This window comes from Grus americana, chromosome 12 (genome assembly GCF_028858705.1).
Source record: "Grus americana isolate bGruAme1 chromosome 12, bGruAme1.mat, whole genome shotgun sequence".
NCBI classification, from domain to species: Eukaryota; Metazoa; Chordata; class Aves; order Gruiformes; family Gruidae; genus Grus; species Grus americana.
The window spans coordinates 21,607,731-21,631,642 of NC_072863.1; the positions used below are offsets into that span (position 1 = coordinate 21,607,731).

A 23,912-nucleotide genomic window follows, 5' to 3' on the forward strand; every position below is an offset into this window, starting at 1 on the left:
GTAAGAGTATTACTATGAAACTCCAAACACTTTGTACAGCACCACTGTGGTTCGGTTCAGTTCAACTGGAGCTCAAGTTTATCAAAACCAGTAGTCAGTACCTACATGGAAAAAAAAGAGAAAAACCCTGCACCCTTCTCACATTTGTGAAATCTGTCTCGGCAAGTTGGCGTGCAAGAGCCCCTTTGGACACTGCAGCCTACTCTCTGTTTTGCTACTGTCTCAAACCGAGATCTAAACCTGAAGTCTGACCACTTGGAGCAATTATGATGTGGGACTATGAAGAGCAAAATACTAAAATTGAGTACCCTCAGCCTGATTTCAAGTTGGATTTTGGCAATTCAGACCCCTGTAATAATTTATACTCATTAAACTCCTTACAGTAAGAATCTTGGTGAAATGTTTAGATAGCATATTGTTAACAAGATGTAATATTTTATTATGAGTCAGCTGTGTTTTAGTGCTAGACAAACCACTTAGTGGCCTCTATTTACGCAGCAATGTAGCTTCATTAAAAATTCTGCATAATCATATCAGTCTCCCTCTTGCTAGATTTTCATTTGCAATATGGATGATACCCTGTTATATGCATTCATGTGAAATGATTAGAGAGCTTTTATAGACTAGCATAACAACCTTTAAATTGAGCCTAGTTATCACAACAAATGACTGTGATCTGAGCCAGAAAAACAATTAATGGTCAATAATTCCCTTAGTTCCTCTCTCTCTGAAAGAAAGCATCCTAAAGCCCTAAACATATTTCTGCAAACAGGCCGCTGGCAGCTGACACACCCACCAGAAGTGAGCGAGTTCTCACTCCTGCAAAGGGCTCTGTGCTGGCCCAGCCACCTTTCCCCACCCGGGATTAGGGCAAAATGACTCCCAGACCGTGGAACCAGCGGCGCGGACAGCCCGGCTGGCACTGCCCGCTCAGCCTGGCTCCAGCTACTACGGCTCCGCTCGCCCCTTCCCTGGCACAGCCCCTCCCGCAGATGCCCCCCCCCCCCCTCCCGCCCCGGCGCCTCACCCGGCTCCCAGCGGGGCCGCGGCCCCCGGCGAGGCCGCTTCGCTCCCGGCTGCGGCCCGGCCGTGCCCTCCCGGCTGGGGTGCGGGCAGCGGGGCGCCCCGCCACCTCCCACAGACACCCCTCTACCCGGACAGCCGGCGGTGCCTCCCATAAACGCTGTTTTTTCATTACTTTTACTAATTCTTATTGCGTCCGGCCGCGGCTGGGCCCTCCTGAACCCCTCAGCGCGGGGCCGGGGCCGCTCCCGCCGCCGGGGCCGGCAAACGGGGCCCCTCGCCGGCCGCCCCCGCCGCTCCCCAGGCCCCGGCACGGCGGCGCCCGGCTGGCCGCGGCTCTCACCATGGTACAGATGGAGGCGAGTCTCCGGACCGTCATCAGTATTTCCATCCGCCCGACGCGGCCCCGCGCCCCGCGGCCGCCCCCGCTGCCGCCGGCGCCATGTTGGGACGCAGCCGCCCAACTGACAGCAGCAGCCGGAGCCGCAGGTGGCGCAACCGCCAAATGGGGCCGGGCGCCGGCGGTGCGGCGCCCAAACGGCGCCGGCTGCACGCCGCTCCGCGCCCCGAAGGGTTCCGCCGCCTTTCCGTCCCCCTGTCCGCAGCATTCTTCCTTCTCAGCTCATCTCTCCTCGATCCCGGACAGCCGGACCCTGCGAGGCCCCGGGAGGGCGGCGTGTGGCCGATGTGGCGTCGTCCCGGCAAGGCCTCCCTCAGGGTTACCGCAGGGCTGGGCTGCGGTTTCTCCCTCTGCCGAAACGGGGCCGGGGACGCCCCGGTCGCTGCAGCTGTGGGGATGGCGGGGGCGAGACGTGCTCCGGTTCCGGTTCCCTCGGCCCAGGCAGGTGGCTGGAGGCCCCGGTGGGATGGGAGCTCCATGTGTCACCTGCGAAACTGGAGGAAGGTGCCATCCCCACTGGGATGGTGTTAGGGAGCTGGGGGGTGTTGCCAACCCCCCCAGCAAGGGAAAGCACGGCCACCCCAGAGACCGAAATGCCTCGAAGGAGCATGCTGGAACTCGGCGTTTCCCGAGACCCTTTTCTGTGGGTGCGAGCACCCACAAACGGGTTTTTACGATGATGCCGAGTGCAATGATGGAGTCGGACAGTGGTGGCTTTGCACCAAGTAATCCTTCGCTCTTCTGCACCAGCTGTCCCCGTTTCAGCAAAATCACAAAAAGGGCTTTTTCAGCACACAGCACCACGAATGACAACAGTGTCTATTGTAAAACCAGGAGGAAAAGGAGTGAAAAATGTTGCCGAGTCGCCATATAATGCTTCACGCAGTGCATACCAAAAGCAAATACGTATCAGAGGAAAACATCCCTCGTGAAGCCAGGGATGGATAGAAACGTTTGCCATCTGGCTGACTGAGATCTACAGAATTGTGTCAACCCTGGAAGGAGCCTGGCTCATATCTTGTACCAGCTACAAACTGTTGAAAAGCGCCGATGAAGGTGGCTGGAAGCCCTCAGTTTGTGCTGTGCATGAAGCACACTGTCAGCGGTGAGAGGACCGTTCCCGCACGCCGCCCCTTACTCCAGCCCTGACCTTGTGGGAACGTCTGCAGGGAAGGGAGGATGGTTCGGTTTCCAAAGCACAAACTTTTTTATGAGGCCAAGATGTTTCCATTCTATTTGAGTTGCTCGCCTGCAGCGATGTTCTCTTACACACATTGTGCTTTCCACGTCATCTACTACAGGCTCCCGAGGGAGACTATTCCGTGACCTTAAAAATAAAAAATAAAAAATCCTTACAAAATATGCTAAAAGTGAAATGGGACACGTGCTCCTTACAGGGTTTCCATGAACGGCAATGCAACAAAATTAGGGACAGGAAATCCAGAAATAGTGGAATCTGTACAGTGTTTAACCAAATTGAACTGTATATTTAAATGATTGCCTCCCTTACATCCCAAAATAGAATCAAATCTGATTTATCACGGCTGTCGCAATAGCATCTGAGGACACTTCCTTCCCCTTTGGCCTCAGGATCAGAACAACTTTTTGCTGGGAACAATTATGGTGCTAAAACGGCAGTCTTGTCCCCAGACAACATCATCTGAGGTTACTGCTGAACCATACGGCCGAATTTTTAACGCGTTTTACCCATGCTCAGGCTCCACACAAGGTGAAATCCCAAGCACGCAGAGAAAGGCCGGTTCCTCGTGCGCATCACATTCCTTTCTGTTCCTTTCCGATCTCCTGCTAAGATGCTTTTTATTTGCTTTTCCCAACTCTGAGGGTGCAAAAAGGTGGTTAAAACACTACTTTTGTTGAGTGCGGTGTGAGAACTGGCCTTTGGGCCCCAAGTTTGCAACAAAGAACAAAGGCGGTCAGACAAAGCTGCAAAGATCAATCTGTTGTTGTTTGGAACACATTCAGGAGCGGGGGATGTGTACGCAAGGCACCAGCTACGAGTTTTATCACAGCATCTGCCAAAGCAACCGGCGGTTCCCCAGCACCACATTTAGCGTTTCTGCTCAGAAACGAGCCGTACTTCTCCAGCCACGTCGCCGGAACGTCTGTGTACTGCACAAACACATCTGAGAGAGACTGGAGGTAAATGTAACCGTTACAAATAGACTTTTAGAAGAAAGATCATTTTTGGCAGAAGGGGAAAGAGTGACAGCAATTGCCATCTCCTTGACATGCTGAGTTCTTAGCAAGATCGCTCTGGCTCTGCTCATCTGTTACTCCTTTTGTAAAATGTATGAGGAATAATTATAACCAGTTTTAAAACCAATTTGACATCCTAATACGAAAAGCACTATGGTAATGGCAAATATTTTTATTTTTAGAATGCTTCATCTCTGAAGATGTGTAGGAGTGCCAACAACAATAAAAATAGAAAATCTTATAAAAACCATAGCCAAAAGCAACATAGACCAATAAATAAATCTGTAAAAAATTTGGTGTGGAAATAACATAATCTCTGTGCAGCATGCAAAGGCACATATCTTTGCATGGAGCAACCCAAGGAGTGGTTAGTAAAATCTCCAGAATCATCCAAATGTTTTCAGAGTTGCTCTGAGTTTTGCAAACATTCTCCCTTTAACTTAAGCTATTGTTTTTCCAAGAGAATTTGAATTTACAACATGGTTTTCTTAGCTAAATATAAGTCCATTGTGCACAAACAATTAAAATCTGTTTTAAAAACAATTCTTATTCTACATGCCAAGGGTTATACAATCTCGAATAGCGTGAATCCTTCTGCATGGTTTCACTCAGTGAAAAGACTCTTCTGACAATCTAGAAAATCAGATAAGAATCAGATTTGAAAACCTCTGGCTTTGATTCTATATCTTGCTCGAATTCTTTCAGAGTTAGAGCCTTAAAGTTATGATTTGGTGGGGGGTGAAGGAGCTTGAGAATACCTTTAAAACTTTTGGATATTATGCTGGGTTGTTATTGTTACTAAACTCCACTCTCTCCGGACAGACATTTCTGCACACGGTGGAAACAAGCTTTAGTTAGAAGCACAAGAAGCCTCGGCTAGTGCCTAAGAAATTTAGATTGAACCACATAAGCAAAGGAACTAGAAATCGATTGGTCTGCTTCCAAGATGCAGTCTAAAATGGCTTTCACATTTGTTTTAAGCAACCAGAAGCCATCACAGCTGCCAAAAGAAGCAGTTCAACATTTCCTCTACCACTGGGCTTTCATTCCTGCCCTCACACATCTCCTCTCTTGTGTCAGCACCAGCATCCGTACAAGCACATGGTAAACAGCTTTTCCAGTCTCTCCTCACAGAGCAGCCGGTCCAGGCCCGTGATCGGTTTTGGTGCCCTGCTCTGTGCCGTCGCAGCCCCACTATGTTTTTGAGACGCAGAGAACTGCTTGCTGTGCTGGAGATGGGGATGCTCCAGGGGTTTACGTAAGCAGCAAAACACTGCCCTATGTCTCCTTCTCCATCCCCTCCTGAGGATACCAAAGATTTTGTTGGCTTTTTTTGATGAGTGTGAACTGTCAGCGATGACTCCAAGGTCTCTTTCCTAATCTATGAGTACCACGTCCAAGTTCAGCATCATTTAAGCACAGTTTATATTCTTTTTCTCTAGATGCATTACCTTACATTTATCTAGACTAAAGCTCACCCGCCAACTTTATGTGCACTCCCTCGCTTTTGCGAGGTCCTTCTGGAGTTCCTCAGCACTGGCACAACATTTGGTTACCCAAAAGGAGTTCTAACTTTTGTTTCTGTTGATTGTGTTGTGTCTCTTTTGGAGCAAGCCAGCAGATCTGTATTCTTCTAGGAATGTCTTTGCTCGTATAGAATATTCTCCCTGATATTGCTTAACTTATGTGGCTTTTTTTCCTGGGCTGAAACTCCTCTGGCCACCTAGAAGCTGATAGATATATTGCTGTTTGTTTTTATAGGAGGACTATTCTGATGAATACTTTTATATTACTCACATATGCTTTTAATAGCAAATGGTAACAAAGGTTCCAAAGTCCTACACTTAGAGAGGCGGACAGTTACATACTGCTGCTAGCTAATCCCCAAATTTATAGTGTGTCCAGCTCAATAACACATTTCAAAGTGCCCCGTTAATTGACCACAAGATTTCAAGTATCTTCCTATTCCTCCTCTCATTTTTCCTGTTCTTACAAAACTTGTGTGAGGTTAAAGCACCCTGGTAATGAAATTTCCTGGAAAAGATTTTTCAGTGTTTGGGTCTTTGCAAAAATCTGGAAGCAAATTTACACTGGAAGAGTTGAAAACCCTTCACATAGGAGCCATGTCCCAAAAGACACATGATCTGGCGGCTCCCTCCCAGCACCATGAGCTGGGTAGCCCTCCAGACATTTTGTTCCACCTCTTCATCAGCTGACTGTCATGATGGTCAAAGTAATAACACTTGGTGCTAACACAGCAACTCTGCACAAATACTGCTTTAGAAGTAGTTTTTAGACGGGAAACAGAGCTTTCGAAAAGTGACACATCCATAAATCTTCTGAATCTTGTGCTTTTTTCACTGGACTGCTGTGCACCAAAGCCGGATTTTTCTAAAGCCAGTTCACACTCAGCATGTCCTCTCTGATGCTGGCGTGGAAACTGAGATCATTTGACAACCTGGCGCCCAGTGCTTTGGGAAGAAGTGGTACTCTGGAGACCTGGCCTGATTTCCCATCCTCTTGTGCTAGCTTGCAACCAGATCCCTGGCCTCTAAAACCTGCTGGGGAGAACTCGTGTATGTTCTGGTTGAAAGCAGTGGCGTGAAAGCAGCTGGCCAGAAAAAGCCTTTTGGGTGGCTGAAGCCTCTACATAACGAGCCATGCCTACCTTCCGCCTGCTAGGAGCGTACAGAAGATGGGAAAAATCTGCATCCTCAGGTCTCCGTGATCTGTGGGTGGATTAGCTGCGGTGCCACTTTCCGTTAGTATCCATGTCTCCCACACAGCGTGACGGAGTACACGTCTCAGAAGTATGCTGCCTGCACCAGGCAGGCTCGCCTCTTCCCACTGCTGCCTAAAGCTGCTCCTGCCCCTTGCAGACCTCTTCTGAGAAGTTTTTCAAAGATGAATGCTCTAACTATATTTTCTGTAGTTTAATTTACATCTGGTTTACATTATTTGCAGTTTTGCTTTATCTGGGTCATTCCCTCCCCAATGCTCTTCCCTTTTTCTTCCCTCCCCATTATCCTTGATAACTGAGAGTTGATTGTAGCTAGTGTAAGGTTACATGCTGTCATCCCAACAGACCTTGCAGCCGCCAGCTGTCTTAAAACTACGCTGAGTTTTCCTACAGAAGTCATTCTTTCTCCATTCCCTCTGTCTGGCTCGCCCCACTGAAGGATACCAAGTCCTTCCTCAGCCCTCCCAAGTCTGTGGCCAGCCCTAAATTCACTTTTCCATGTTTGGAGAAACTGCAGTGTCCCAACCCAATGCTAACCCATGTTCCCGCGGGCCATTAAGACTAACGACATGTATAAACCAGCAGATCAAATGTATCCTGGAGGATACGTATGTGAGCTAGTATTTTGGAATAACCCACAGCTGCCTGAGAACTGTGGGGGGAAAAAAATGTGTTTGTTTTCCTGCAGAGGAGTGTCCCATCAGCTTCAGCGCTCTGGAGGGGCCCAACTGCAGGACATAATAGGACAGGGAGAACAACAGAGCATGGACTTGGAGCCAATTGAAAATGCAAAGAAACTAGACAGGCAGAACGGGATTATTCAAAGTGGAATTAGAGCAGAGCATGGGGGTGACTGTATCTCGCTGAAAACACTACCGTGATGACTGTAAAACAGAAGAATCTCGTTTTAGCAAAGAGCCAAGGGACAGCACATAAAACAGGCAGCGGGGAGAGATAAAGCGGCGAGCCAGCGAGGGAGCGTGGTTGATGGAGGCACACGCTCGCTCGGTGCCCGGCTGGAGGAATGTCATGGTTTCACTTGTGATTGGCTGGGGAATGGAGGAGTCAGTTTTCACGGGGGCTGATCAAAAAGTTCCCTTTTGCTTTCCAAAGTTGCTGTCTGAGCAGAGGCATCGGGAAGAGGAGGCCAGTCGCTCTAACATTCCTCAGGAAAGCTACTTAAATGAAATGAGAAGGCTTCTCTATCTGAGGATATACAGCCAAGAACAGACGCCGAGAAGCTGTTTTCCTTCTTTTCACCCCAAACTCCTACTGGAGTTGAACAGCTCTCATTTCTGGCATGCGTCTCATCTCTCAGGATACTATGTCACAGTATTCTACTAACTTTCTCTTGCTCCCCATACCAGAGTATCCTGTATTAGACTGCGTGCCCAACAAAATCATCAAGCTCGTGGTACTGGGTGGCAGTAGCGTTGGCAAGACAGGTAAGTCCACAGGTGTAGTTCCATGCTTTTTCTTGCTGCTGTACTTATGAGCTGATTTGCAGCTCAGATAGACCCAAGGCTGTGAAAACTCTTAACTGTTGCAGCTTGAACATTTTAAGTTACTTTTTTTTTAATGCACTGAATAATTTGTGAGGCAGATTTGCTGTAAGTCTGCGTGAGCAGCCAACATGAGGTGGCAGTTAAGAGGAGAGGGCACCGTGTTGGGAGCTCTGTACTCACAAATGATTCTACCTGGTCTTGCGCAAATTATTTAACCATGTCTAAATTTCCACACCCCAAAAACAGAACTAGTGGTTTTTATTCTCCTGTTGTAAATGTTTTATGCTCTGCAGACCAATAACAGTGTACAAGATGTGTCTTCCTTTATTATTCTTCAAAGGAGAGGAAAAGAAAAGAGAGTAAAGAGACCATTATTGCTTTTGAATATATGGTTCATGATTTCAGAAGTTATTAAGGCCAGATCTGCTTTACTACATCTGAGGTTCCACAGGACTCAGTAAAATGTTTGATTGTTTTGGATTTGAAGGAGCCACATTTTCTTATTATTTGTAAGTAGTTTGTTGAAGATAGCTGCACAGTCCATTTCATGGAAGGGTACTAAAGAGGTGACCCAGTATCCACTGTGAGAAAAATTATTATTTTAAATTAAATCTTTGCTAGAGTTGTTTGCAGAATAAACCCTTTTATTTAGCTGTTAACTAAGTGGTTTTGCAAGTGATTAGGAATCTGCTGCGATGAAAGCACTACAGGAATATAAGTTACTGTTGCCACAACAAGATTTTAAGTGTTATAAAGTGATCAAGAAAAAGGAAAACGTTCTAATCCAACAGTGTAAGAAAGCGCCGCAGGTTGAGGTGAATAAGAAGGCCCAGGGCACTGCAGCATGACCCTTGTGTGCAGAGCACATGCAGTTTGTTTGCTGGATGTGATAGAGATCACTAGTGGATTTCATGAGGAGGATTGAGGATTTTTAAAGCTGGGAGGAAACATCACATCCATCAGCCTCATTTCTTATATGACACAGAGGTTTTAAATGTAGTACTTGGATTAGTTTCAGTTTACTGGTTTGTTACTCCTTTTCTAAATTATTTCAAACCAAAGGTCACATTGTTATACCCACAATCACAATAAACGAACCTCTGTATCCTACACTGAGTCGTCACACTGAACCTAAGGGGCAATTTTCAACACAAGTGGCAAAAAATTCTGCATTAGGTATCACAGCCTGGCCCCAGAACATTTCTGTGAGTGTTGAGAGAAACATTTGCAGAATAATATGTGAGCAATTCAAAGATTAACTTGGTTTCATATTATACTAACTCTTCCAGTAAGGTATTACATGTGTCCTCCAAAGATTGATTTTGGTTCACATTAAAGACCCATATTTTTTTCATTGTTTTACAGCCCTGGTTGTGCGCTTTCTCACGAAGAGATTTATTGGAGACTATGAAGCCAATACTGGTGAGTCTGCTTTCTACTGCAGTACTGCAGATAGCTTGAAAAGAAATCCACCCTATTTTGTGACTGGTGCATATTACAGGGAAGCCAAGCAGTGTTAGATGTCCATAAGGTGCATATTTTCAGTTAATAGCCTCAAGCTATGAAAGCAATAAATCAAAGGCTCATTATTTATGATCCTTTTAGCTATTTTTTTTTCCAACTTGATGGAAAAGGATCAGAGTAAAAGGTTTGCTTGGGGACATACCTATACTAAAATGCAGACTCAAGGAACAACTTGCATATCGACTAAACCGCAGAAACCCAATGCTTCTCTCTCTGCAACCCCAGGGAAGCCAGAGGAATTCCAAAGTGCGTAAAAAGCAGTTCAGAACTTTTTCTGTGTACTGCCTTTTTTCAGTGGCTTTTATGACAAGGGAGACTTCCAAATTGAAGTCTTCTTTCTATAAGGTAAGCAAAGTGACCATGCAAACGGCTTCTACTGCATTTCTTGTTTAATCCTGACACCTCAGAGGATGCGTCCACGTGAACTGTTTAATTCACAGCCTTTGCTCCAAGAAAGTGCCAACTGTATTGGCCAGTGTTGTAGAAAGGATCTACATACGCTGTGCTCATACCTACTTGCACATCCCACACGTAGGCCGTCTCACAGTTTTTGGGTGAAGGAGGACAGTATTCAAAGCAGTGATTGCTTCACTTTGGAGATGCACGCTGAATTTAGAATTATGAGTTAGGAAAGGAGATGGCAGTACAAGCCACCTTTGATCTCCGCCTGTCTGATGAAATACAATCTGAAAGCTCCTCCTTACAGCTCCCTCTCGCTGACCCTAAGTAACCTTGATGGTTGGCTGCACTATTTCTCTTTCTTTTCCTTCATCTCTTCTATGGGAGACTGTACATTAAGTTAGACTTCTGAGCTTTGCAGTGGATTGCTGCCAGAGACATTGCTGAGAACCACATGCTTTTCTCATTAAGCTACCAGCCCAACAGCCATGCTGGAGAAGAAATAAATATGCCAGAAATAAGAAACAGGTGGCAGTGTATTTGTGATCATTGAACCATGCTTCTCCTTCATTTGGGTATAAGGCAGAGCACAGTCAGTGTCTGGAAGTACCTGCTCTTTTTTCTGCAGTGCATTACAGAGTAGGAATAATATGTTGTCTGGTCTTGGTTCAGGGATGCAGTATCTTCCCATAAAACAGTATCATCTTTTCAGCTTAAAATCTGTTCTGTTTAAAAAAAAAAAATCCAAGAAGGGCTAGATCACCTCACAGAGTCGGTAGTAAAACATAATACAATAATGTTGGATACAGATGTAGCGAACTTTGCCATACTAAATTTCCTTATATTGTAAATGTTTCTATGAGCTCAGACTCTTTTCCACTGGAATAAAACCACCTGTTTCCTTGAGCTAAAGATGATTTTCAGAACTGATGGCATTATTGTCACTAACTGACCTCCCTGTTAATCCGAATGCCTTACTCTCCAATCCACGGGATTTCTCTACGTTTGAGATGAAGTACAATGGTTTAGATGCAGCAGTGACAATTGTATTTGGACAAGACTGAAAGGCTGTACACAACAACTGTGGATATAGCATTTCTTCACATATCCATGTGACCTGTATTAAGTTCTAAAGAAAAATTATGATGGCATCAATCTCTGAAGCTGTCCTTATCACAATCACAGATAGTTCATAAGATGAAAACTTAAGTTTTCATTGTCACTTAACTCGCATTCCAGTAACGAAATAAAGTTCAAGCCAGAATAGTGTTGGTCTTATTAGAGCTGGATCAGTCCTAGATGGTTTGAACTAGCACTTGGACCTGAATATGTGTCATTCAGATTAACTAGAAGTCAGATTCAAAGTGTCCATTCCTTGGGGATTTCAACCAAACTCTGACTGCTAAGGTCACGCAAATCCCAAAGAGCTTCTGGGTGATTTGTATACAGTCACTGATTCTGTGTCCAAAACTAGAATACTTTCCTTTTTAAATAACTTTCAGAAAAATGCAATAGGAAACAGCTCACTCCTTTTACAGACAACACCTGGATATCTTGGTTTGAGATTAAAAATATACACAGTCCACATTTTAAAAAGTTAACAATAGGGATTGAAAACCCGAACGGGATTTATGCACCCACCTTGACTATTTAATTCAGTACAAAGTGCCGCCTTTCCCAGATACCATCCTAGGGACACATTCAAAACATCCGACCACACAGCAAATACAAAACCACTTTACTTAAGTAAACAGCCACACAACCGCTCTGGTGCCATCCACTTTTCTGTAGGCAGCTACATATCATAAGCCTCAAAAATCTGGATTTCAACACTTCCATTTTGCCTTTATGTACTCTTTCTTGTTTGTTACACTCACTGATTCTAATGATCTTACTTTTCCACCAGGTGCTTTGTATTCAAGAAAGTTCACCATAGACGGGGAACAGATCTCTCTACAGGTGCAGGATACTCCCTTTGTTTCATTGGAGGTAAAACATCTGCTCAGTGCATCGGTACTTTACAGCACAGTTACTGTCTCTGAGACTTCATGATAAAATTAGGTATCCTCTTATCACCATCAAACCTAAACTTCGAGGTTTGGCCTTACCCTCAGTCTAAGCTCAGAGTTGGCCAAATATATGTCTGGATGGGAACACCACCTTCTCTCATCTTCTTTCAGGCTAGCCCTGGACAGCTTTATATACCTTGTTTTCTCTGCACAGATCCATGTGTGCATGGCTTCGTTTCTGTGCTGTAGAACTGTTCCATCCTGAGTTTACAGAACAGGAGAAGCAAAGCTCCCACAACCTCAGTTTCCATTTCCGTTATCTCTGATGACTGGAAGTAGATTTACGCGGAAAGCTTTGACAAAGTTCCATAGTCTCTGCTGCTGCTAGGGGTGCCCAGAGGAGAGGACCCCTTTAAAAAGCAAACAAAAGCTGCTGTGGAAGTCCTCCAGATATTCAAGTGGGACTTAATAGTACAAAGGCCCTAAGCCAGCTTGCTTAGAGAGGACCTGCAAAGAGAAGCTGTGGGTGGTGATTAGGCACAATTGGGACTGCCTGATAAACACTTAACAAAGGGAGTCCCCTCTCTGTTCTATCCCATGGAGAAAGGAGGGAATGAAATTCTTTCATTCCCTCTTTCACACCAGATGTATGTTTATTTTCCGATTTCACTGTTTTAATTAAGACTGCCCTAAAGTTCTGTGACTGTAGCCAGAGCTCCACAAAATTTAGTAATGCCAACAGCTGAGGTTTCTTAGTCAGAAACAACTTTAATGTAGTTAGGTAGGAGTTTCATTTTCTTTGTCCCAGTCAAAGCTCTGCACTGTTTCAACAGTTCCCACTGACACACTTATCTTAGCCTGTATCTCTGTTTGCATCAAATGATGGGACTGTTCCTGAACAGGACTTGTTAAGACTGAGAATAGGTTGGATTCTCTGTTAAAGGAAGAGAGTTTCTTGCACTCTGCAGGCTGAGTACACTGTTTCAGGAGGAAGTCATGTGGAATCCCTCAGGATTCTGGCCACACCGGAAATGTTAATGTTTAAGAGAGAAACAGAAGCAAACAGATAACTGGTTTTGTTAGGTGATTCATTGCTGCTTGGTCTATACATGGCAAATGACTGTGTGTTTCAAAATTCATTCTGGAGCAGAGATTTCCATTTTAAAAGTAGTCCATTAGCCTTTGATTTTCCTGAATAAAGCATTCCGTTGGGGATTATCCATCCATCTCACTACTGGGTGGGCCTAGCTGGAGTAACTGAGAATTTCTGCTCATTAGGGCTCTCTGAATGTACATCTTCTTCAAAACCATTTTAAAACGCTTGCCAGAGCAATTAGTTCTTTTTCCCCATGAAAGGAGCTTGCTGGTGAAAAGAGGCTAGCAGGACGTGAAGGGTGGCTAATTACCTACAGATTGGATACAACCCAGACACCAACAGTGCAAATTGCCCTTCTTCCCACAGTCTGCCCTGTCCTGGCTTGAGTTCACTCTCATTAACCTTTTAAACAAGGTTGCTAGTGTGGATCCCTCTGATTCCATGTGCAACTCTGTTGGGTTTTGGGGTTCGAGGGTTTTGAGGAGCACTAAGAGCATCTGTTAGACAATTTCACTGCTAACGGGATTTAGTGTTACTATGAGCTGGCAAGGGCAAAGAACTGCTAGGTATGATAAGCCCTTGTCTCTATGGGCAATATTGAAATATTTACAAAGGGCAGTTAGTTAGCAGAGCTCCTGTTCAAAGTTGTAAGCCTAATTATACTCTGAGCCTTCAGATATTCTGCTTTCTTCTTCTCACAGGAGAGCCATGTTGGTAGTCCCTTTTTTTTTTTATTGTCTGATCTACCATAAAAGAATAGGCTAGTTTTATTCATTCTTTTCCACCTCTGCTTCCTGAAGTCAGACTTTATAATTCATATTTAGGTGTCTAAATAAAAGTGATCTGTTTTGGGACATCGCTAAGCAAATGCAAATTCTGTTAAAATGAATGTGAATGGCAGATATATACTCGATAGATAATGGAACTTAAGTTCTAATAGTCTTACTGAAGTTGATGAAGATTTCTTGAATAGAGTTTAGCAATAGTAATAAAAGTTTGGGATCTCTATTCATGATGTTGAATTGCCCCTAAAATACACAAAAACCTCTAATGCCCATCAACTTCATTGAGAGCTGAATACTGTATATGCTGAGTGCCTTGCTGGAAACGAAAGAAATTGCAAAGTTCCAGAAAGCCTGTAATATTTGGCAGGAATGTCAGTTCTTACAAACCAAGCATACTGGCAATAACTACAGGAGTGATCTCCCTATCTGGTTGGGTTACATGCCAGCCCGGATAACAAAGAGTAGAGGATTAGTTGAAAATAGCTTCATCTTGAAAAGTGAGCTGATCTCTTTTCAAGCCCCACAGCATTTTATTCAGTTTTATATTCCCAGCGCTGGCGATTGTTATGGCTGTCTGAGTAGGAGTGGTGATGGACTGAACAAATGTATGACCAGCAAAACAATAATATAAACCCATTGCTGCTCTACAAATGAGCAATGAGATTTCATCTCATTTTCACTTCCAGTAATTGGTTATTTGTAACAAATTGCTTTTTCAAAGTAACTTTGCCTTTTACTATCTGGAGACCTACAGGGCAGAAAAACCTGTCAGGCTTCACCAAACAGTGAGTGAGAACTCCTGTCCATGGAGACATTGAATACAGAACTGGAAAAAGCCCTAAAAAACCACCTGGGGGGAAACCATTCACTTGCAGCAGTGCGACTAGCCTGCTGAATTTTATAATGCTCTTACCATGCCCATCACAATTTTATCCACAATAAAAGCGTGGGTTTCTGTCACACTGGTTTAGTACAACAGAATACAGAACAAACTTTTCAATATCAATATTTTGGCTATTCTCTCTTATTTCCAACCAATTTGCTCTGACCCCTCTCCACTCCTGTACTGCTTACCTATAATCTGTTACTGACACAGTGGAAATTTCTCCTGTCCCTGGTACGTTCCTTGGAAGTCAGAGATGTTTTTACCTGTATATTGAGAAACAGCCACACATTAAAACAGGGCTGCAAGGAGCTAACAGTGCTGTGTGACTGTTTGCTCTGTCTGCTCCCTATTCTCAGTTGTCTAATCTCACACCTCTTGTTTTGACGGCAGGATGACACCGACAGCATATGCTGCCAAGAGCAGATAAACCGTTCAATCTACTGGGCAGATGGCTTCGTTTTTGTTTACTCCATCACAGACTATGAGAGCTACCGAGTCATCCGTCCCCTGCACCAGCATATCCGCAAGATTCACCCAAATGCTAACATTCCCCTGCTTCTGATGGCGAACAAAGGAGACCTCCTGCGAGCCAGGCAGGTGTCCTCCAAAGAAGGACTCCAGCTAGCCAGCGAACTGGGAGGTACTTACTATGAAGTCTCAGCTCGGGAGAACTGTGAGGGGGTGCATGAAGCCTTCCAGCAGCTTTGCCAGGAGGTCAGCAGGATGATTGGGAGCTGCAATGGAGAGAAACGAAGAGGCCTCCACCTTGTCCGACCCAAGTCTCCAAATATGCAGGACTTAAAGAGACGTTTGAAACAGGCTCTGACTTCCAAAGGGAAATCTGCCACTACGCTTTGATGTAGCCGACAAAAATTGTTTGCCACAGCCCTGAAAAAAAGGCAAGAAAATAAGCTGGTAATAAGGGGCATCGCTGAAATTCAACAATCAGGTTGTGTGAGAGGCTCTTTCATTTTGGTTTTTTACATCTTCCTTAAAAATCCCTTGCTCATTCAGGAGAGGAACTTACAGAATTTGCTCTTTGGGGCAAGAATTTAGAAACTGTGATTTAAAAAATAGATTGTCCCAAATGATTTCCTTTTTGAAAGGGACACAGTCAAATAGTCTAGGCTTAAAATGTGGGTTTTATTAATAAAAATAATTAAATCCTACTTTTAAGAGAAGTGACTTCTCATGGGGATGGTTGTATTCCCAAACACAGGCAATAATAAGCTACAACAAGACATGAGAAGAGTGCCATAAGCTATAGTGAATGAGCAAAATTTACCAGATTTGCATAGTCACAAGACTGGAAAATAAAGGTAAAAAGTAAATGAAGAACACAAATAGTGAAAAGTAGTAATTGAAAGCTTTTAAATTGCAGTTTAGAAAGTGTTCTTAGCAAGTTGGGGAAGGATTAGTTTGTATGCAAGCTTTAGCCTTACAGTGTCTCTTTGAAGGGAGGTTTTTTTTAAAAATCACTATTTTTTCAATTTACTTTTCTTTGAACACATATTGACTGTTTCTGAAAGTGATTACATGGGCAAAATACATACTTGCAGCAGCATTTTGTAGTCAGTTTCTCAATGGCGTATTTCTTATTTTTTCTGTAGGTTTCCTACATGGCAATGAGAGAGGGGCAAATAGAGCAGCGTGGTTTAAAACCTGCAAAAAAATGGACTGTATTAATCAAGAGCAAGGAGGTGACCTAAAACTATTTTATTTTTTTTCCAAACTAGTTAGATTTCAAGTTCAAGGTGCTGTTTTAAAGAAACAAGGCCTTCGCATAAAGTAAATTTAATTCATTAGATCTTGTTTTTAAAGAAGAAAAAGTCTTATGATGCCTGAAATTTTTGGCTTTGGGAATTCATCATTTTGCTATTTGCCTTGAGACCAGCCTTTACTCAATACCTTGCAATGCATCAAAATCACCAGCCTATCAATACATATTTCACTGGCAGCATCTCACTGCGTTGTGTCTCAGCATGCACAAAGGGATTTGAAGCTATGTCCTGTGAGCTGGCCCGTTTTACGGTAGCAGTAACAACAACACGAAGCATCCATCATTCTGTTCCCAATGAGAGCGGAAAGAAACTGGGTTGGACCATGCAAAAGTCATGATGCAACAATCTTTTCTTTCAACAGACCATCTGAGCAATTCACAGGACCATGAAATGAAGTAAAGCTCAATGATTTACACTCAGGAACACAGAAGGGAAAACCCTAGTTTGATGGATATAGAAAAATACTCCCAGCTGTGGTTTCAGCTGGCAACACTGAGCTAAATCAACTTTTTCCTCATTATGAGCAGCAAAAATGTAAATTGAGTCTGATGAGTATTTATATAGCTCGGGGCTTGAAAATGTATTTTATATTTTTCTCATCCCTGTATTAGACAACTCTAGTCATGATTTTCCTTATCACCTGGATTTGCTCTATCTACAGCTCACTTTTTATTTATTGTTTTCCACAGCTCGTCATCTGAGAACGTCTTGAGTTCTGATTAATTTAAAATTCTTTTATTCACACAAAAGAACTGCGCCTTTTTATTACAATTAGTTTCAAGTGGTAGTACGAGGGGAAAAGGAAAGTTAGATTATCTAACAGGAACTCAAACAGTATCAGAGGATTTCTACTTTAGCTTGTGGTTAATTAACAATTTGATGTTTGAGCAGTGTCATTATTCATTGCAGGCACTTTGGTACGGCATTTATTAGCACAGAATTTCAGTATTTTAAATTACTAATAGAATAGCTCAAATATCAAATCTAAAAATTCAGTAACATGAAATAGAGCAAAAAAATTTGCAAGACACACAAACTGAAAACTGTTTACAGTGGTAAAATGATCACCAATTTTGAATAGCAATTAAATATTTTACCATCCCAGTGCTGTATAGCAAAGGCTAAATTTGCTGAAGACAATTTGCTGACAACATTGGTTTTCATAAGAGCCTAAGAGAATTAGGTGCTCTAGCTTGTTTGTAACTTACTCTTTCAGCTCTAATCCTTCCTTCTTTGAGAAGAAAGATCAGCACATTTCAAACCTGTCAATGTTTTATTTTCAATAGTGACTAATAAAAACATGCAAGTCTTTTCTGAGTAGCGCATAAAATGGCTCCTTTACATCTCACGTCTTTAAATGTTCCTTGTTTATACTAGAGTAAAAATATACTTTTTTTCCTTTCTTATAACCTAATACACCCTGCTTTGGAAGTACACACAAGTATTCCTACATTTGTACTCCTACATAAGTAAGTATTCCCACATTCCTGCGGCATTGCTCGGGAAAAAAATAGTTTACATTTTAGCTAAGGCCAAAAAATATTGAAACATTTAAGCCTTCTCCTAAATACTAACATGTGGCAAACATTTATTCTGCTACAGAAACTTGAGTATAGTATTTCCTTTGTTCATTGACCAGCAATACAAATCCTGTAATAGCTTTGATACTGGTTTTAAGCCAGATCATACCATCTACAGAAGACAATAGAGCTCAGCATTTTTATTAGCAGGGCAGTACTTAAGCACCAGAACACATCACTGTGCCACTGAAGCTAAGCAGGGCTGAGGAAGGAGACTGGTAGCATGAAAAGCAGGGAGAAGAGAACACCATAGAATTAAGTGCCTAAAAATAATCATGTAAAATATCAAAGATTAGTCATGTAGAACCTGATCCTGAATTAGAATTTTCAGGATGCCAGGGAAAAACATGTATTCTACCGACAGTTTAAAATTAAGCCTCTGGAGAGAAGGTACTTGACATAAAGTCAAGAGAGGAAAGGAAAAAAGGATCTGAGAGTGGAGTCTTTTTTTGGATATCAAGGCAAATTCTCTCCTGGGTTATATTGGTTAAGTCCAGATGAACTCCACTGGAAGCAATACCAACAGCAATAAGCTGTAGAATTCACTTTTTTTTTTTTTTTCCATCCCTCTTCATTCTCCTGAGCAGTTTAAATCTTGTGCACCATCTGGTTTTCAAGATGGTTTACAGCTGGGTTTACTTGGGCACAAAGCAGTTGAGTGATTTGCCCCAAGGTTACACAGCTGAGCAAGTACTTGAGAGGAACTCAAAAACTGTGTCCTTTGTAATTAATTCCCAAGTCCTTGCAACAACTACCAGACCATACCACCTCCCTCAAGGTATGCACAAAGCACAGTGAGTTGTATTACACAAGAATGTAATTAAAAGTTAGAAAAAGTTACTTAAATTACAAGCTATGTTAGGAACTGACTGAGCAAAGTATTACTGACGTGCTGGTACCACACACAATTATAGCAATACTGAGACTGGCTTATGAGTTATTGAAGATATTTGTAAATGGTTATTTTCTGCAGTATTTCTGTCAGCTGCATTTCTCACACATTTCCAGTGGTTCCCCATGGAAATACAGTGTGACTGGGGAAATAGGAAAATCAGGCTCCAGTTTTAACTTTTCCAGTGACTTGCTTGATGATCTTGGCCAGACCTCTTCATCAAAGTTACCGTGTCTGTAAGTAAGAGGGAGGATATTGATACATCTTTGCCATGCGCTTTAGCATCCACAGGAGAGAATCACCAATGAGGAATAAGGGAATTGCCCACATTTGCAGTAGGGATGGCTTAAATCTTAACATCTGAATTCAGATCTTGATTCCAGGTTCCTTAAACTTAGAGTTGTTTGAATCCCACATTTACACTTGAAACGTAGGAACAAAATGGAAAATTCAGCTCTTGATTTCAAAGAACAGCTCAGAAATATTTGTATCCAGGGTGTGTGGCTACTCACAAGATTTATGTCAGGTGTACAAATGAGGAGGAAAGAGTAACTTCCTGAAACATCGAAAGAAACTTAGTCTGTACCAGAAAACAGTTGTCTAATTGTTTTATAGGGCAAACTGGAAGGCTCCCAGCTTATTCTTACTGCTGAATTTCCCTCTGCCCGCTGGCAAGCTAGGAGACTTTGGGTCAAAATCACACTGACTCTGCTAGAGCCACAGCTATGTTTGCAGAGCCAGCATATAACCCTGAAGCAGCAGAAGATAATGACATATTTGCTAGTATTTAGTTCATGTATTTTCAGAGTTCTTATGAGCTGTCCCTGTCTCCTTTGGGGCTAGCACAGGAAAGCCATGCAATTAAAAGTTAAAAAAGATCTCCGGTTTCACTCTAAAAACCTCAAAAGCAGGGACAATGGTGCTAGAAAAGACAATCCAATCTATCACCTCTGGAGACAAAGCAAGACTTTTCCTTTGATAATTTTTCACCCCTGCTCTCACTGACTCTGCCCTTCCTGTCCCTCTCCATTCATGCTTTTGTGCTTGTTTAATTTAGCAAGCAAAAACTTCTGCAATTGTTCTTCCTTAGGCTTAGAAATGTATTTTTTTTTGCTGTTTAATTTAAAATGTATTTCCAAATATTTTAACTCCAAACATGGTTTATAGCAAAAGAAGAGTGTCTACTTAGCCTTTTGACTTTATTTACCTAAAGAATTTTAAAGCACATCTAAATGAAGTCAGTACAACTCCATATTTAGACAAACCTTTGAATTCATGCCATTTCTCCCCAAGTGCTCTCACTTGGCTTAGCCCAATATTTCCTTCCCTTGTTTTGTGCTTACAGTGCTGAGCTCATTTGTGTTGCATAGTCATTGCTTACTTAAACCTGTTTAGTTCTTTTGGAGTTTTGCTGCTCTTTGAAATCTCTTCAGTTTGATCAAGCAAGTTCTCTTCTCCAAGCAGCAGTGCAAGCAGTAGATGAGCACGAAACAGCTGGTGATTTTCTACTCTGTCAGATTTTTGCCCATTATTGAAGATTTTGGGATAAACAGGAGCGTGGAGAGTGATGCAGCAAACCCAGTTCTAGTCTCCCTTCATCCGTCAGTCTCCTTTGGTGACAGTAATTTTATCCATCACGAAGTGGACAAAGTTTATCCTAAGTGATAGTGTTTCAGCTTGGGTTCCTACAGATGGAAAAAACACCAAATATGAAGCATGGAGATGAGTTGATAGGCTCTGTAAACCCTAGGATCCAATTCATTCAGGAGCTGTCATACCAATCTTCTTTTCTTTAGAAGATACATTTTTTACATTTTCTTTTTTATCCAAATGGGTTTCAAGACACAGCCTCTGGATCTCGTCACACAGACACTTACTGTCTCCTCTGTAGCAGGTCAAGGGGAAGCTGCACATTTTCTAAATATGATGGGTGAAAGTATGCATGCCTTGTGCTGTTATTATGGATGATTGTGGAGACTGTTCCTAAGGATAATGTTTTTTTCTTTCTGGGCAATAATGCAGAACGCTAACAATCACTAACTGGTCATTTTGAAAATATATTAGTATTGTTTGCTGAATCTGGAGACACACTCTGTACCTTCTCTGCTGGTTAGAAACCTCACAAGATAAGCAGGGGTTGGGCTTTTTCTGATGTAGCCTTTGAACTCTCACAAAGAGAGATGAATTATGTCACTTTTTGACTGTAATCCAGGTTTCCAGATGCTTGCAGGAGCCACCACTCTTCACACTGTTCTGCATTGTATTTCACTTTGAAACTCCCAATATTTTCCTATGCCATGATGAAAAAGAGAAACAACTTTGGAATATCACACTGAAGTGCAACAGCCTGTTCTCTTGCCTCCCTATTTTTGATGAAGATCATGTGTATCTGAGCTGATTTTGCATTTGTTGAGGACTAGAACTCATGCTCTACAAGCAAAGGTGTTTATCATTTCAAACGAGCAAGACTCTCCATTATTCGACTACCAGAACGAAGTATACTGTCATACACCTCAGCAGTTCTGTGACTGTCAGTAAAGAGCAGTGGGATAGGGGAATGAGAGAGAGGCATAAAATCTTTAAATTATGCTCTTGTGTGTGGTTGATTTTCAGTAAAAGAGACTGACTTTCCCTCAGGCACTGGGAAAGGGAATAGGCTGGTGGCAGTGCTGAATATAGAGAAAACCAGAATCCAGGCCTTGGAGAGCAATTAGCATTTTCCATCTACATCCTTTCAGACCAGTGGTGAAAACCCCACGTCTTCGCCACATTCCAGCCCACGTGGTTACGTTACGCCTATGTCAAAGTCGCTTCTTCTCCTAAAGGACTACAGTAGTATTGCTGGTCTCAGTGTAGATACTGGTACAGCTCCAGCAATGAACGGAAGGTTTGAGTTGCCATTCTTATCCACCCTTTTAACTGCCAAGACCACCTATGAAGTCCAGAGTCCAAGAGCTAGTACCAAATACCAAATATATCTGACTAGTGTTCATCAGTCTGTGCTGGAGAGCAGTAACTGGCTCTCAGGAGAGCCATAATCTGCCAAAAGAGCAGCTTTTAAAACCCAGAATGCATATTTGTGTCAGGACTGTGAAATGATACATTTTATATGTAAGTGCTATTCTGCTAACATTATTTATTAGGCAGCTTTAAAGAAAGCAAGAGGTTTTGTTTCTAAATCCTGAGTGCTAATCATTGAGATTCCTCATTTTATCTATTTTTGTATTCTTAATTTTAGCCATTTGCACTTATGAACCTCACACTGGGGAATGAAATGAAACAAATGGAGCCAAAGGTTCATCTCTTTATATGTTTGGCAACACGCTTTTTCCCCACACTGCAAATACGTCTCCACACTGGAAGAACCAAGAATCATGAACAGGGCTGAGAGAACACGTTCAGTTTGCAAAGCCCAGACACCCCTCGATCCCTGCACTGTGGCTACTGGCACGAGCCACTGGTAAAACAAAAATATACATCCAAAAAGCATCAGTGCTCACCACCTATTTACACATGGTTTGCAAGGAGCTTTAAAACCCAGGCTTCACAGGATGAGGGGAGAAGGCTGTCAAAGGGTTAAATGTTTCCTGCCTTTAATCTAGAATCACGTAATGTGGAATGAATGTTTGAGCTCAAAATGTTTCCTCGCTCTGACAGTTTCATGGTGTGAGGTCAAAGTGTGGGAGAGATGGGGAGAAAAGAGGGGGAATATGGAGTGGTAAGCTAGTAAACCCAGAGAAACACACAGACACGCAGAGAAATAAAAAGAGTGGTTTCTCAAGCAGCTCCAGCCCCGCTGGAAGGGGCTGTGGTGGAGCCATAGGCAAAGTGTGTATGACTTTAAGGACTTCCTGCTCCAGGCTGCCTCTGCTTCTCCCATGTGTGCGTGCTCCTGCTCTGGGCACAGTTCCCACGCTACATTGCAAAATGCGCCTTGAGTTTCTCACAGTATCTCTGCCCAGACACAAACTGCAGCTTCAGTCCTTCCTGCACCCTGCGAATTCAGGAGGTGGGACTCCTTTGGGGGTACTGCTTGTTATATTTATTTTTCCTGCCTGTGTGGATCTTTTCGTATGCTACCAGATCTGTTTCGTGCACCAAAGGGCTCTACCCAATGTGGCAAACTTCAGTTTAAAGACTTATCAGATTTCAGAATAATTTGATTTTTTGGACCAACCTGATCTCAGATCACAGACTGGCCTGGTTTGATTTCATTTGCAGGCCTTCCTACAAGGACAAAGCAATCACTCATTCATGACTATCACGATGTCAAAATATATGTCTACAGATCAGTGCATCACGTTTGTCTGTTTCCCTTGTACCTCCTCTGCCACGGGCAAAAGTTTCCATTTGGGGAATTTTTACTTACTTAATTTCTTGCCAATTAACATAAACTTCTAATCACTGATACAGGGACTGAGAAAAAAAAGAAAATGTAAATATTTACACAAGCACTTAAGTAAATGCATTTCGTTACCCCTGCCCCTTAACCCAAACACAACAGTCTCAACCTCCCTGTTTTCACTCTGGGTTACACTCAGTCCACCCCAATTCCTTGCTTCTTTTTCTTAAATAAGTCTGAGCGAGGGCATCACGTGCTCCTTTGGCGGGCTGATGTTTTGACATGCAATGGGGTGTTGCATGGGTGTCAGAGCTGCTAGTGACAGGCACATGACAATCCATGGTCATCTCCCCCATGGGTCACCCCTGCAGCCCCTGGCATGCACTAACTGGGCGCTTACACAACAATGCACTAAACCCTACAGTTTATGCCAGATAAGGACCCCCCCTCCCCAAATAATGGCAGTAACACAAAGAGATTTGGTAGATCAGCCTGCTGCTGAGAATAGTAAATTCTGCATCTTCCCACCAAATGATAACAAATGTCTGAAGGGAATCAGCTGACAAATCCTCTTGCTCAACACCACTCGCCCCTAAGCTGCATGAAAAAAACAAACTCCTTTCATGGCAGGAAATCCTCAGGCCAGTTTGTCACCAGGATTCAAAAAGATTTAAATAACAGAGCTACTAACAGTAGATTTTGACTGATGAATGATACAGCCAGAAAAGCTGGT

At 42.9% G+C, this 23,912-nt stretch overlaps 2 protein-coding genes across 7 annotated transcripts in view; one reads left to right on the forward strand and one right to left on the reverse strand.

Annotated features, from left to right (window-relative positions):
• LOC129211664 (ubiquitin carboxyl-terminal hydrolase 12-like) overlaps positions 1-1,525 on the reverse strand; it is a 31,564-nt gene extending 30,039 nt beyond the window's left edge. For 2 of the 3 annotated variants that reach the window (XM_054839104.1, XM_054839103.1), the window contains exon 1: positions 1,367-1,525. Coding sequence is in view for 1 of the 3 variants with exons in the window: in XM_054839103.1 (XP_054695078.1) it covers positions 1,367-1,414 (48 nt within the window). In the remaining 2 variants the exon portion in view is untranslated. The remainder of the gene's footprint in view (positions 1-1,366) is intronic. The other variant, XM_054839105.1, reaches the window with a different exon arrangement.
• A 5,644-nt stretch (positions 1,526-7,169) lies between these two features.
• On the forward strand, positions 7,170-17,114 carry LOC129211922 (ras-like protein family member 11A-like). 4 transcript variants are annotated; one of them, XR_008579008.1, is made up of 5 exons: positions 7,173-7,825; positions 9,251-9,307; positions 11,715-11,797; positions 14,975-15,533; positions 16,195-17,114. XR_008579008.1 is itself a non-coding variant. In XM_054839722.1 (5 exons), exons 1-4 carry the CDS (start codon positions 7,681-7,683, stop codon positions 15,440-15,442), a joined length of 753 nt encoding a protein of 250 aa, XP_054695697.1. In that variant the 5' UTR covers positions 7,173-7,680; the 3' UTR covers positions 15,443-15,483; positions 16,195-17,114. The 4 variants fall into 4 exon arrangements, 3 of the variants coding, with proteins under 3 accessions (XP_054695699.1, XP_054695698.1, XP_054695697.1); XM_054839722.1 differs by having other exon boundaries at positions 14,975-15,483; XM_054839724.1 differs by having other exon boundaries at positions 7,170-7,825; positions 11,715-11,767; positions 14,975-17,114.
• Positions 17,115-23,912: the final 6,798 nt, after the last annotated feature.